The sequence below is a fragment of the Euprymna scolopes genome, chromosome 38 (genome assembly GCF_053919585.1).
Source record: "Euprymna scolopes isolate OS-2025 chromosome 38, ASM5391958v1, whole genome shotgun sequence".
Classification (NCBI taxonomy): Eukaryota; Metazoa; Mollusca; class Cephalopoda; order Sepiida; family Sepiolidae; genus Euprymna; species Euprymna scolopes.
Window position 1 is genome coordinate 15,917,486 of NC_136519.1, and position 15,135 is coordinate 15,932,620.

At 30.5% G+C, this 15,135-nt stretch overlaps 1 protein-coding gene across 1 annotated transcript in view; it reads left to right on the forward strand.

Annotated features, from left to right (window-relative positions):
- Positions 1-3,582, forward strand: part of LOC145263077 (mannosyl-oligosaccharide alpha-1,2-mannosidase IA-like) — a 241,408-nt gene extending 237,826 nt beyond the window's left edge. Inside the window, exon 10 of the mRNA XM_080119946.1 lies at positions 3,093-3,582. Within this exon, the coding sequence (XP_079976072.1) occupies positions 3,093-3,326 (234 nt within the window). The 3' untranslated portion in view covers positions 3,327-3,582. The remainder of the gene's footprint in view (positions 1-3,092) is intronic.
- Positions 3,583-15,135: the final 11,553 nt, after the last annotated feature.

Here is a 15,135-nt window from a genome sequence, read left to right on the forward strand (position 1 = left end):
TTTGAATAATCGATACCAAAAAAAAAAAATTCGATAAATATTGTGCCCTTTGTATTAAAAATAGCATAATTTTTTTCGATCCCGTTTGAAAACGTTTGCCGCCTTTCGACTACGGTGGACCAAACGCACTGAAATAATTTTTTTTTATTCTGCTTTAAATTGCCCCACCCCCATTTTGGGGAGCCTGGCCCCCACACACATACACATTAAAAACCAAACGCATACAAATGGTCACCCATCTGGTACTGGCCAGCCTCAGCTTAATAATACATTGAAATTTTCGTCACTAAAAAATAAGTTTTTTTTGGCCTGTTTGGTCTTCCATAGTTTGCTTTTTATCAAACGAAAACGTAAACAGAGTCGATCTGAACTCTTCGTCAACGCGAAATATCTGGTTACCTATATGAATAAGTGGAATTATTTGAAATTCAGGTACTTATATTATAATATTTTTGCATATTCTCTTAGAAAATCATCCTAAATCTTAGTTAGACAATAAATAAATAAATTAATTATTTCAAAAACCCTTTTTTAAAATATTTAAGTACGTTTTTTGTGCAAGACAAAAAATGTCAATTGTTAACTTTTTGGGAAAATTTAACATTTAAAATTGAATTAAAAATAGTAGAAAAAGTTTTACATTATTCTGTTTTCTATATGATAAAATTCAGGGTTTTATCTTTCTGGAAAAAAAAAGTTACTCAGAAATAATGGATTTTAATAAATGTAATTTCGTTTTAAAAAACAACAACAACTTGATTTTTCGGCCATTTTTGGCGGTGCCTAATATATATATATATATATATATATATATATATATATATATAAGGATCAGGGTTTGTCTGTTTTATGGCATATCAACCATTTGACGATTTTTCTTTTTCTTTTTATCCGAAACAAAGTGTAGTATCTGTTCTGATTCTGCTTCATCTTTTGTGTCTTCGGTCAATGGAGGAGAAGTTCTTCGTGACAGATAATTTTTATTCTTGTTCCTATCCAGAGTGCCCCCTTTTAGCGAGCTGGATTTTCCCCACATTAAAAACTGACCCTGTGTTTAACTCTGCCCTCGTGAGGATGCAAATAAATAGGAACAAGGTATATTGCCACTTGATTAGAGGAGATTGTGGGGAGTTGGGTAACGAGATGTTTGTTCACATTACATTTCAACTTTTGCATGTTAGTACAATCAAGGAAACAGGAAACAATTCCAAAATTTGTCAGTCCAGGAAATAAACTATTGGAGTACAAGGCTTTCTAATATCTAGGGACCTCAACAGTGAATGGGTGGGATTTGGCTGCTTGCGGGATTGGATGGGAGTATGTATGCTGAAAGGGAACAAATGCTTTGAGTTCATCAGAGCATATTCCATTAAAGTATTTGTAAAACAGGCGCGGAGGTTGGAGCTTGGCCGATAGTGTGGAACCTATTAAATTGGGGAGACTAGCAGTAGAAACACCAAACCAGATGACTTGATCCCAAAACTGATGAATATTTCTGCATGTATTTTGTTTCATTAAAATATACAGTAGAACCCTGAGGCACGGCATTAATCCATTCCGGGTTTGGGATCATAAGATGAAATCGCCGTATAACGGGGCCTAAGCAAAATTTTATGCAGTACATGTTAAAAATTAGTAATAAAATACAGTACAGTATATAATACACATGTATATAATCAAATAACATTATATATAACACCATAAGATGGGGCAAATACCGTGACCAAGGGCCGGAAAAAACATTGTATTCCACATAGTAACCTGGAAAAAAAAGAGTCCCAGGGCCACCGTATCCTGAGGTTCTGCTGTATAGCAAAAACACTTTAGAGAAACAAACGTTGATTGACTCATCTGTAGTATAATAATAGATTTGAATTGATGCGTGAAATCTTTCAAAGGTTTCTGATAGTGTTGGGACGATTAATCGAATCGGAAAATCAGAACTTTGGGGGGGGGTATCAGAATCGGTAAAATATGTGTCTATTTTCTGATGCCAAAAACGATTCCTTTAATTATCTCTATTTGATTCTGTTTAAAAATGAATGAAATAATAAATATTCAATTAATTTTTAACTACCAGTAAAGCTAAAATCTAAATATCGCCCACCCTCCGCAAGTGTGTTTTTACATTTGAAAAAAATATCTACACATTTAACATTTTTACCGCAATCAGGAAAACAATAGCAACTCTATATTTAAATATTTAGAAAGAATCAGATTTGGTAATTGTATTGGAATCGGGGAAAAAATATTGGAATCGCCCCATCACTAGTTTCTAGTATTATCACTAATTGCTATTATTAAAATTGGTTGTTTTACTTTTCTGTCTTTTTCCGGCAATCTCTAACAATTGCGTTCCCAAAATTAAGATGGCAGAAATGGATATAGTTGATGTAAATACGGAAAAAAAAAAGTCGCTTAGCATGAAACAGATAACGAAAACATATAGAAATATTTTATTTCCAAAAATTATTTTAGGTTTAACACTTGTAAAAAATAATAAACTTTTATCAACTGTTCTGTTGGCCTGCTTTCCAGCTGACTACAATAGGGTTGTCTTAAAGTCCAATGTAAACAAGTTTTTGAGCTCCCGCCCCCTCTAAATAATCCATTTCTACCCCTAACTATTAATTTCCATCACTAACTATTAATAAGCTGTTATAATGGTGACCACCTTACACTCATTAACCCTTATCCTCGAGTGGCCTTGGAGCCTTGATAAGTGCTGGCTCCCATGTAAAAGAAAAAAAAATACTATGGAAATCTTTTTTATTCATTTATTTATTTTATTTTTTTTAAATGTGTTTTCTGATGGATCGCCAAAGCTTTACCACCTGATTTTTCGTCACTATTTTGCTGGATTTCATTTGTCTTTCTTCTTCTCTCTCTTTATATTTTTCTCTCTTTTTTTTTCCGTCTTTTTTTTTTTTGTCTTTCTTTCTCTCTGCATCTTGCCTTCCTTTTCCGTCTTAGGACAGTTCTCTCTGAAAACTGAAAATGTTCAGCTCGTTACGTGTATTATTTTGTTAATCCCTTTTTATTAAAATTAGTTGTTTTATTTTTTATTTTCTCTCTCTTTCTCTTCCGTCCAGGCTCTGGAAAAATATTGCCGTACCGAAGGTGGTTTTACTGGCATCAAAGATGTCTATGTACAGAGCCCCGCCCAGGATGATGTCCAGCAGAGTTTCTTTCTTGCAGAGACACTCAAGTATCTTTACTTGCTCTTTTCCGACGACAGCCTTTTGCCACTGGACATGTGGGTTTTCAATACGGAAGCCCACCCATTCCCTATTCAGAATTCAAATGCAGTTAAGCCGATATCTTAGCAGGAATATATATTAAAAAAACAAAAAAACAAAAGGAAAACACAACAAAAAAAATGAATAATAAAAAAACACTACTTTCCAAGTTATAAAACAAAAAAACAAAAAACAAAAAAAAAACAACAAAAACATAAATGACATTTTTTTTTTTTATTTTTTTTTATTTTTGGTGCCTGGCTTTTTTGAATGACTCTTAGGATAAACTGAAAAAAAAATCCTTAAAAAATATAAAAATAAATGTTAAAAAAAAAAAAAAAAAGACAACAGGTATTTTTTTTAAGCTAATGATATTTGATGGAGATATGAGAAGGGAAAAAAAAGGATTGGTTATTTCAGGGGGATGGAGTTTATGTTTTATAATGTACACATACTACACATGGCATGACGTATTTTCTGGTGTATAAACTGCAGAAAAAAAAAATTCTCGCATACAAAAAATGAACTCATAGGACCACACCTTTGCGTAATCTGTTATAAATTGTCTTTCTTACGTTGCTTAAAAGCAACCATTTTCTGAGGAGGACTTAGTTAGGGATCCGAGCTCTCAGTGTTCTGATCGAAATTCCTTTCTTTTTTTTTTTTTATTTAAAAAAAAAAAAAAAAAGGCAAAAGCTGATTTCTGCCAGATCATTAGATCGATACTTCCTTATTTTTATTTATTTATTTTTTTTTCGTTGCTGAATTTTATTTCTCTCTTTCTCTCGCTTTATCTGTCTTTCTCATTTTCTCTTTCTATCTTATTTGGCCTTCCTTTTCCCTCTGATGACGGTTCTCTCTGAAAACTGAAAACGTTAATGTTGCCGTGAAGGCTAAGACCTCAAACGATTCATGAAGGGGTTAAGGGAGTTTAGATGACTTTTGTTTCACCAAAGGAATGACTTCCTGTCTCCCACCCCCTATATGTGCACTTGACATTTTTCTTTTCAGTTCTTTTTTTTTTTTTCTTAGCACTGACACAGTGGGGTGGGCCATGGCCCCCAGGTTGGGAAATTTAACTTCTATTCCAGCTTTTGTTACCATTGGCTATCCACATCCCTGACTCGGAAATGAAAACTAATTTCTTTATAGTCCTTTGACCATGTTTCTGAAATGACGCATTGTTATTAATGGGTTTCGGATTGTTATTGCTATTATTTTTTGCGATGAGGATTGGTATTTCCATCATTCAGAGTGCTATTCTCATCTTGGATGCTGTTTGCAATGTTTTCCGACTTTCTCTAGGTGCATCTTCATGAACTTGGAGATCTTTATCGAACAAGAAAACCTACATGCATTTTCAAACTGAACCCCTTTACTTGACCCAATTTTGTTTGACCAAGATTGTGCTCATCCTATCAGCCATGCTCAGGTAGAAATATTATCATGTAATGAAGTAATACGCGTAATAATAATTGGTACTTCTGTCTGGTCACAGCCGATGGAATGTGACGAAACAGTCTAACCCCATGGATTAAATAAAAGGTTCCGTTAGAAATTCCAGAAAATTTCCGAATTTGACTATATCAGGTTCCCAAGTTTGAAAAGCTACATTCGAGGAAGATCAGAGGTTGCATTGGCTGAAACGTTGTAAAAACAACAACCAAGATATGAAGAGTAGTCTGAATAATTCAAATGATACACATTATTGATATTAGTATCATTATTTGTTATGCCTTCTAAGCTATTTTTATTTTATTTGTACAAACACTATTAATACAGCATCAGTGTGAAGATACAATATTTCATCCGATAGTTTTCTGTTCATCATTTTTTTCCGTTACCATTAGGTTCCAATTCATTCAATTCCAGCTTAAAATCCCCCCCCCGCCCCGTTTTTGCTGTTCTTAAACTTGTTCCAAATATATATATATATATATATATATATATATATATATATATATATAATCTTATCAAGAAAAAATATCGATTGGTCAATATTTTTTCGTTTTTGACAACCTCCACATCGAGGAAAATATTTAAAAAAAAAAAATTACGACCATAAAATTAGAAATACCATTAATTATTTTAAAATGCCATTAATAAGTCTGAAAATTTCAATTAATTATTTAAAAATGCCATTAATAAGTTTAAAATTTCCAATTAAATCACCTCTCATTCCTTTTAGTAAAGTAGTAAATCCTAATTTTTCCAACTTTGTAACTTTTGCTCTTTTTGCTGCTTTTGTTGGTTTTAATGTTAATTCTAAACATTTCAGCCGATACACAGTCTGGTCTTTGTCAGCTATATATTTAAGTGTTTGCTAAGGGGCCAGTAGACCGAGGTTCTATCCTTGGTCAAATCATATCAAAGATTTGAAATATGGTACTTGATCCCTCCACCCCCACTAAACACTCAGTTGTATATAATGAGGATCTGAGGGAAAGTTGTGGTGCCCTCCCCTACATCTCAGTGTATTAGTTAATTAAAAAGGAGCCTTTAGCTTACCCTCGACTGTGGTCAGTCCAGTTATTTTTATTAACTGCTTAGGTCAGTTCAAAATTTTCTGTTATATAGTATGTGAAAAGGGCCGAAAAGTCGAGTGGCTGGCACATTTAAACTTATCATAAACCTTCTCGCAGCCAGGTGCATTAGGACAAGGTTTGCAGCATAGCTAGGAGGAATTAGTTAACACAGAAGTGCTGATGGGCAGTTGAAGACTTCAGTGACAATCAAAGCTGACCCGACAGCGCTATCAGATTTTAAGTAGTTGGTTTTTTACTACAGAATCTGAATTGGCTAGCCATATTATGTGACCTAGCTCGGGATCAGTGTAAATGTGCTGCTATAGTCAGAAGCACTGTATTTGCTCAGGAAGAAGCTGTCTCAACTTGGCCAGGGCTATTATTCTTAGTTTATTTTAAGATAAAAAAAAAGTCTATTTAATATTCTGCATGTTTCTTTCTTAGTTAATCCATACATTATACTTTGAAACTGTGGACAAGAATATGAGTGACCTCCCTTTGATGTAGCCTCGAATAACGTAATAATATATGATCATTATTCTAATAGTGTAAGAAAGGAACTTTCAATAATTTTCACAGGAAGAAAGGAGTCAACATAAAAAAGGAAACATTCGAAAGAAACAAGGGAAAAATAGAAGCACCTTGTCTGCTAAGAGGTTCTGGACTGAAGGAGTAAATTAAAGATTGTTTTTTTGAATTGAACTATGTAGCACAATATTATTTTCTAATATTTATTACTACTTATTAATGTATGTCGTTTGGGTCAGTTCCATATTTAAAATACAATAGACACTATTTTCACAGAAATGTTAAGCTAATTTTCTGCATGTTATTTTTGTGTCCCTCCCCCATCAAAAAAACCCCCTAATTTTTGGCGCTTTACAGAAAATTCTGCATAATTTCCATGTGTCCTTCTAGTATGCATTATTCCACTAGCATATATATATATATATATATATATATATATATATATGGCAAAAATGGTAATTAGTAAAACCTGAAGAAAGTGCTCAATACTATTGCAGAGCAAATATGCGTTTTATTTTTTATTACCGTTTTATCTGTTCAGTTACATATGTTTCGGTTGCCGGACCATATTTACGATCCAGCAGCCTCGTGAGACCTTACAGAAATGGCTATTATTATTTGGAAGAACGATTTTAAAAGAAATACGAGAGAGAAAAAAAAAGAAAAAAGAGAGAAGGGAAGAGAAAATAAGGGGGGAGGAAATCGACAATAATTAAGTTTTGAAGTTTAAAATACATTAGATTATAGTGTGTGTGGGGTTAGTAAATTCAGCTAGGCGTGGATGAAGATATAGGGAGAGGGGGAGATAAAAGGAGGGGTAAGGGGAGGAGGGGGGAGGAATTTCACTTTTGGGTTTTAAGATTTGGCTGTTTTTATTAAGATTGTTTAGCTATACACCGGATTATATGAATTGATGAAAGGGAGAGAGAACGGGTTAGTGTACGTGTCACGTCACATGCATTTGGCAAGGGTTCATTCTTGAATGCTCGCAGTGGCCACGGTAAGTCCAAACGTACATTCGACAATGAATTGTTTTAGGCAGTTAAGAGTGAATACACATGCCAATATAGGCTGCTGGATCGTAAATATTGTCCGGCAACCGAAACATATGTAACTGAACAGATAAAACGGTTATAAAAAATAAAACGTGTGTATATATATATATATATATATATATATATATATATATATATATATATAAAATTATTATTAATTAATAAAGTTTATATTTCAAATTTCAAGATGTCGACAATCTTACAATTTCTTCCTTTAAATACGTTGACATGCACAATTCTTGACAGCACTTGTTTTGTAGCACAAAATCATTCATTTAATTATCATATCAATTAATGAATCTATTCTGCCCTTAACTTCTCAGAAAAAAAAGCACCTTAGGTGATTGCAACTTCTCTCCCAATTTTCGGATTTTGTAATCATGTATTTCATTTTCCTTTAATAGATTGATAGTTGCTATTTCGTCTAACAGGTTTAGGGCAGAATATATTCATCGATTGATATAAAAATGAAATGAATGATTTTGTGCTACGAAACAGGTGCTGTCAAAAATTGTGTATGTCAACGTACTTAAAGGAATAAATTGTAAGATGGCCAACATTTTGAAATTTGGAATATAGACTTTTGTCATTTATTTGTTATCTGCTCTGTAATTACATTGAGCTTACTAAATTAAAAAGGATTAGTATAAATAAAAAGGTGAAATATAATTAAAAAGAAAACATTTTTACAGAAATATATATATATATATATATATATATATATATATATATATATATATATATATATATATATAGCGCTTTAAAAATAATATACAGAAAAATCCTAGGGGCCCCTTTCGCTAACAAGCTCATCAGGAGTTAATCGTTGGTATGGCAGAAATACAAAAAACGAATTGTCACAAAAGAGTAAATATTTGGAGATATATGAGTAAAAAGAAAAAAACGAATGGAAATTTATGTAATATATATATATATATATATATATACAATTATATAAACTCTATGTACAAATAAGATGAAGGAAGTATAGGAATGATTAAAATATATCTCCAAGTATTTGCTATTTTTTGACAATTCGTTTTTTGCATTTCTGTGTTATACCAACAATTAACTCCTGATGAGTTTGTTAGCTAGGGTGTTTCCATGTATTAATGTTAAAGTACTATACAAGTTTTGTACCATTAAAAAGGTTACATAGATAAAATAATGCTGAATTTGTTAACAGATTTAGATATAAAAATCTCCCTTGGTGGTAAATTTTCATAGAATAGACTTAGGAAAAAAAACAAACAAACAATTCCGAGCTTCGTTTGAAATTTTTGAAGGTTGCAATAATTAAACGCTCTGGTTATGTATTGGAAAATATGATAGTATAGTCTACCAAATTTCTTGCAAAAAAATAAAAGTAAAAATAAAAAAAAATAATTCTTGCATTATCCAGAAAATTCTGGAGAATTTCTATGCTTATATACATTACTCTATCAGCAAAAAAATAAAAAAATAATAAAAATAATAATAATGCTCAATTTGTTAAGATTTAGTTTTTGAAATCTCCCTTGGCAGTAAATTTTCAGATAGAATTGTCTTGAAAAAACAAAACAATTCCCACCTTAAAGTTCTGAATTTTTTTTTTAGATGAAGGCTGATAGTTTATATTACTTGTATTGATTTGGACTATTGTTCTGATCTTGAGTTTTATTTGTGCATTAGCCTTCGACCATCTTCAGGCATGTTGGTGGTTGCTTGGAAAAGAAAAGAGAGCCAGTAACTTTTCTTTTTTCTATTCCAAACAACAACCAACATGTCTGAGGACGGTCGAAGGACAATCTAACCGAAACGTTGAACAAGAAACACTGAAGATGAAAAAAATTGTCTGATCAATACAATATAAACAATTCTCACTTTAGTTAAAAAAATCTTTTGAAGTTTGCAATGATTAAACTCGCTCTGGTTATGTCCTGGAAAATATGATAGTTTACCAAATTTCTTGTAATGCAGTTGTCTGAACAAGAAAAATTTCCTTAACATTTGATTAATGCACAGCAACTGCATTGCTGTTATGAGAAAGCTTGTGATGAAATATCCAAAAACTCAAACAAATGGGATTTTTTCCTGGTCTTAATCACGATCCATTTCTCAGAAGTTTTCCAAGAATTCATTAGCTGATTATCCAATACATACACACACAATATATTTTAATATTACTAGCAAGACGCCCGGCATAGCCCGGTCGTAAAATACGTTTAAATATGATATTTTGATTAATGCAGATTTTGTATTATCATATTGAGCCCAATATATAGTAATGATTGAAAAAGTTAAAAAAAAATAAAAATGATTCATGCACCACCACCAGGAATCGAAACCAAAACATTTAGCTTACAATTTATTTTTTTCCTCTGCCATTAATGACTGAGCTATAAAGACATGTTTTCTGCAAGGCTAAAAATTAAAGCATGAACCAATATCTACTACATTATGCATGCATATCGGTGTTTGACTGTTACCTGGTAAATTTTTTTTTTTTTTAATATTCATACTTTTGAACAGATTTTCCCAGGCTAAAACCCAAATATAAAATTTTGCATAGGTTCAAATACCTTATATATGAAGTTTCATGTCTGCAGACCAAAAACTCTAGGAGGAGTTTGGCAGGCCAAATTTTTTAAACAAAAATATATATGCATACATAAATATATATGGAAAGAGGTTTGTGTTTACTATAACCTTTTTATGCAAATATTAGGCAAGTCTAAATCATAAAGAATATCTGCATTAATATAATTACACTAATAGTTAATTAAAGATGATTATCCCATAAGAAAAACGAAAAAAACTAGTTGGGAATTAATTAAAATGAATATGCAAATTAGCTAGATCATTTGCTAGTGAATGCAATTCCACAACCCATTTATAAGAAAGTTGTATTTTCTTTTTAAATAAATAAAAGAAAAGGCAAGCCTTTTTTCTTTCTTGGCTTTCAGGCCGGTATCAGAGTGTGGTATCTGTTCTGATGCTGCACTTGTGTGGATTTATCCTTTGGTCAATGGAGGGGGGGGCCTTCTATACTGAGACAATTATTTTTGGTCTCTACCAGAGTGCCCCTTTTGCTATTCTTTTGGGGAGCTGGTTTAACCTCACGTTAAAAACGACCTTGTGTCACATTGTGCTTTCGTGGGGAAGCAAATAAATGCCAATAGAAAAAAAGTTTTAATATAAATATCAATACACCAAAAAACCCAAATTTATAGAACTATATATATATATATATATATATATATATATATATATATATATATATATATATATATATATATACCCACACACATGCATACATATATAATAAAGTAATGCAATAGAACATAAAGTCATGCTTTGAAAAATTCAACAATAATCTTTACATATATTTCAGAAATATTATTAGATTTCTAATTTCTAATCACTTTTACAGCAGGGTCAGAAAATTAACACAAAAAGAATTTATGCGCCGACGATGAGATTCATATAATTGTCAATTTTCCTACCCTGCTATAAAAGTGATAATAAGTTGAAATTGTTGTCATTGAATTTTAGAAAATATTGATTATGTCATAAATTTTGTGTTCTACTGAGTTACGTCATATGAGCTCTGTTTGATATTAAGTGTTAACAATTGAGCTCAATCTTCAATTTTATCTGCAGTATTTATTTCTATCTTGGAAATTTCTAATATTTTTTTTTTAATATAAAAAAGTAAATGCATTACATAATTTTCTTGTGATATAACTAAATTTTAGGATTGAATTAAGCCTTTCCTTTGATATATATATATATATATATATATATATATATATATATATATATATATATATATATATATCTCAATCATTCAAACATTAGCATATTTAAATATATGGTTAAGTGTTAGTTTTTCTCATTTAAAGTTTCACAGCTTACTCATTTTGCAACCAAATTTCAAACAATTTTTACAGTTCATAGGTCACCTTCTCAACTATATTTTGAAAACAATATTTTTAATTTTTGTTCAGTAAAACAAAAGTTACAATAAAATTACTCTGTTCAAAAATTCTTAGAATCTGTAAGGAACGAAGAGGCGTTTTTTTTGTTTTTTTTATTGGCTGTTGGTTACTATAGCAATCAAATCTGTTGGGAACAGCAGAGATGATGATATGACAGGATATAAAAAAAAAACTGTCACTAATAATTCACCACTGTTTCAATCTGTTAAAATTGGAAAAGAAAAAGACAAGATATTCTAGTAAAAAATATGAAGTTATAACTTAAAATATTGCAGTATTAATTAAGAATTGATTATATAATGTTGAATTGAATTTAAAAAATTCTTAATGCTGCAATATTTTAAGTTATAAATTTATTATATTTTTTACTGGAATATCTTGTGTTTTTCTTTTCCAGTTTTAATAACTAGTCCTTTTACTTTTCTAAGTTAACTATATTACTCTTCATGCCATATTACTCTTCATGCTCGCATTTTTTTTTTATGTAATATATATATATATATATATTTCCAAATAATTTCAGCAGTTATTCGATTTTGTTAAGCATGGGTCTCTAAATTAATCAATTTAATGATTATTATTCTTTGACCACATCCCCAAACTCGGCATGAATCAAAGAAATACTTTTGTCTCTTCTGTGTTTATGCATTTGTCCCGTGACAAAAATTGTGAAAGGAGTTCAAATCTTGTTTTTTATATTTTTTCTTTCTTTACTTTTGGTTTGAGATTTTTTTTTTTGTTTGTTTTTTTTTTCTCTTTTTTAATTATTTGAAATTTATTTTGGAAACACTTCCAAGATTTTTCTTTTAATTTTTTTTTTTTACATTTTTGGAGAGGCAATTTTTGTTTTTAAAAGATTTTTCACTTTTTTTTTTTTTTTTACATTTTTGGAGGAGTCATTTTTTAACATTTAAAAGATTTTGGTCATTTATTTACATTTCTTATGATAAAATATACAATTACTAGAAATAACTGAATCAAATTACCTGTGTGTGTGGTAATTATAAGATAAAACTTGAATTTTTGTTAAAATTTCAAAACTGAAAAGTCTATACTAGACCCTCAAAAATGTAAACATTTTTTTTTATTTTAGGTATTAATTTACTTTTTTTAGTTTCATTTTTTTTCACTTCAAGAATAAAAAGAAACTTGTATTTTTTTTTTTAATTCCAATTTGTCTGGAATTTCAAAATATTTTAAGGCCCAAATCGTTTTTGTTTTGTTGTGCAAGAATTTTGTTGGTTAAGATTTTAACTGCTGTTTTCCAAATTTAAAAACAGATTTGAATCTAAACAATATTCTCTCTCTCATTATATATATATATATAGAGAGAGAGAGAGAGAATGGGGGATTAGACCTGGAGTCTATAGGGCAAAGTTTATTTTAATGTGTCAATACTTTAAAATAATCTTGCTCATAATACTGTGAATATATAATAAGCTCAATAGGTATATATCTCCCAGAGCTATTATTAATATTGATTATAAAGATTAGTAATTATAAATTATGAATCAGTTTCAACGGGATTTGATTTTGTTTGTTTTTCCTGTTGAAACTGATTCATAATTCATAATTATTGATCTTTTATAATCAATATATATATATATATATATATATACATATATATATATATATATATATATACACATATATATATATATATATATATATATATATATATATATATATATATATAAGCTTAATTAAGCCTTTTAATGAGACACACTTGGATTGTTACATATAGAAAAGATCATGATTACTTAAAAGTAATCAAAAAATATATTCGGTTCAAAGACAACATTAATTCAGTTCTGAGAGTCATACGAACGGGTTCAGAAAACAATACTAAAGCAATAGATAAACAATAAATTTTAGACGCAAGAATTTGTTTATGAGATCAGGAATATCAATCTCTCATGCAAATTTATGTTTCAATGGCCATTAAGAAACATTTTTGAGGGGAATCAGAATTCTTTTTAGAATCAAGTACACACCAGAGGGACCATGGGAAAGTTGCCAACATTCATAGTGAAAGTGGTTCAATGGACCTGAATTCGAACTTAGCACATCCAGGTCGTCAACATCTATATCATTGCACCGCATCCTTCTCACAAAATCCCAATTAAGATTTGTATGAATTGGCATTGTATGACATATGGCTCGATGTTCTTGTTAGCATTGGTTTTCCCAATTTCTACAATCAAGGATTTAGGCGCCCCGGGGTGGAGTGGGGGAGGCTGCATTAGGGTTATTAAAATTGTGAAATTGATGTTCTGGAACTGGCTGGATTCGAACTTGGTGCACTCAGGTTTTCAATATCCGCTTCATGGCAGCCATCTGCTCCCTTTTCTTTTTAATAAAATTAAATTATTTAGCTGTTCTAGGGTGAATGCTTATCCATTTCTTTAACCTTCGAGGTGGGGTCAGAGTGTAGTACCTGTTCTGTGCTATGTAAAAGGAGAAAAAGATTCTTTTTGACTAAGGAATTTTTTTTGAGTTTTGTCCTAAGCTAGAGTGTCCCTTTATTGGAGAGCTGGCTACCACCACATAAAAACTGACCATGTTTCTAACTTTGCCCTGGGGGGTGGGCAGGCAAATAGAAACTGTTCATGTAGTATTCCCTTCAATTTTAAAAAAAGAAAAAAAAAATTTTTTTCCATTACGATTGGTCATCAGATAAAGATGAATGGTTTTTGTTTTTTTGTTTTTTTTCGGAAGATTTTTTTTTTTTTTAAGTTTTTTTTTTTTTGTTGTTGTCTGTTACCAGATGGTCGAATTGCAATTTTCACTTGCATCTTCTGTCGGATGTTTTGAATAATGTTGAGATACGAGCCAAAATAATTGGCCAAGATATTCTTCAAAAATATTCATTTTTTTTTTTTGTTTTTTGTTGAACTCCAACTCTGCAGCAACGACACAAATCTGGCACCGAATGTGAAAACAAATTTTTCAAGAGCTTCATTATTGATTTCTTTTTTTTTTTTTTTAAGATTTCTTTTTATTTTGTCATGAGGAAAAAATAAAATGTACTTTTCAATTTTTTTTTTTTTTTTTTTTTTTACATTCCATTTCTCAACACCTCACTTGAGGAAATTTTCTTCCACGTTACTGAATTCGCTCTTCTTCATATATATATATATATATATATATATATATATATATATATATATATAACCACATAAATATATGCATATATTTATTTATAATTATTTACCCAGGATTTTGGTAGTCCATAATTATTCCTTCTTCAGGTGAATCTATTTTGAAAACGTGTTGTTTGAAAGCGAGACTTTTAATTAGGTATGTTTTTTAAATTTAGACACACACACACACACACACACACACACATACACGGCAAAGGTAGTTTGTTTGCAGTATTGCTGCTAAACAAATATGTAAGGGTATAAGATGGCTGTAGCAATGCAGGGAACCGGGTGTTGAAGCGATATGACGTATAAACAAAAACAGACCAACGTATGGCTTCTTTTTTTTTTTTTTTTAACAATTACAAATACCAATCAGTAATTGTGAACTTACTGTTTGATATAACTGGGATGGTGGAAGTCCTAATTTTTTAAAAATAAACCGTTTTCTTGAAACCAAAAGAATGTTGTAAAAAAAAAAAAAAAAAATTAAATTAATTTTTTTGTAATTTTATTTTTTTGGATTTCTTTCGAATACGAAGATTCATAAAATCTGTAGCACCTTCGTTACATCACTTCAACACCCGATTTTTTGCATTGCTATAGCCTTCTTAATACTCTCTCTCTCATGTATATATATCACATGCATACATTTGTACGGCGAT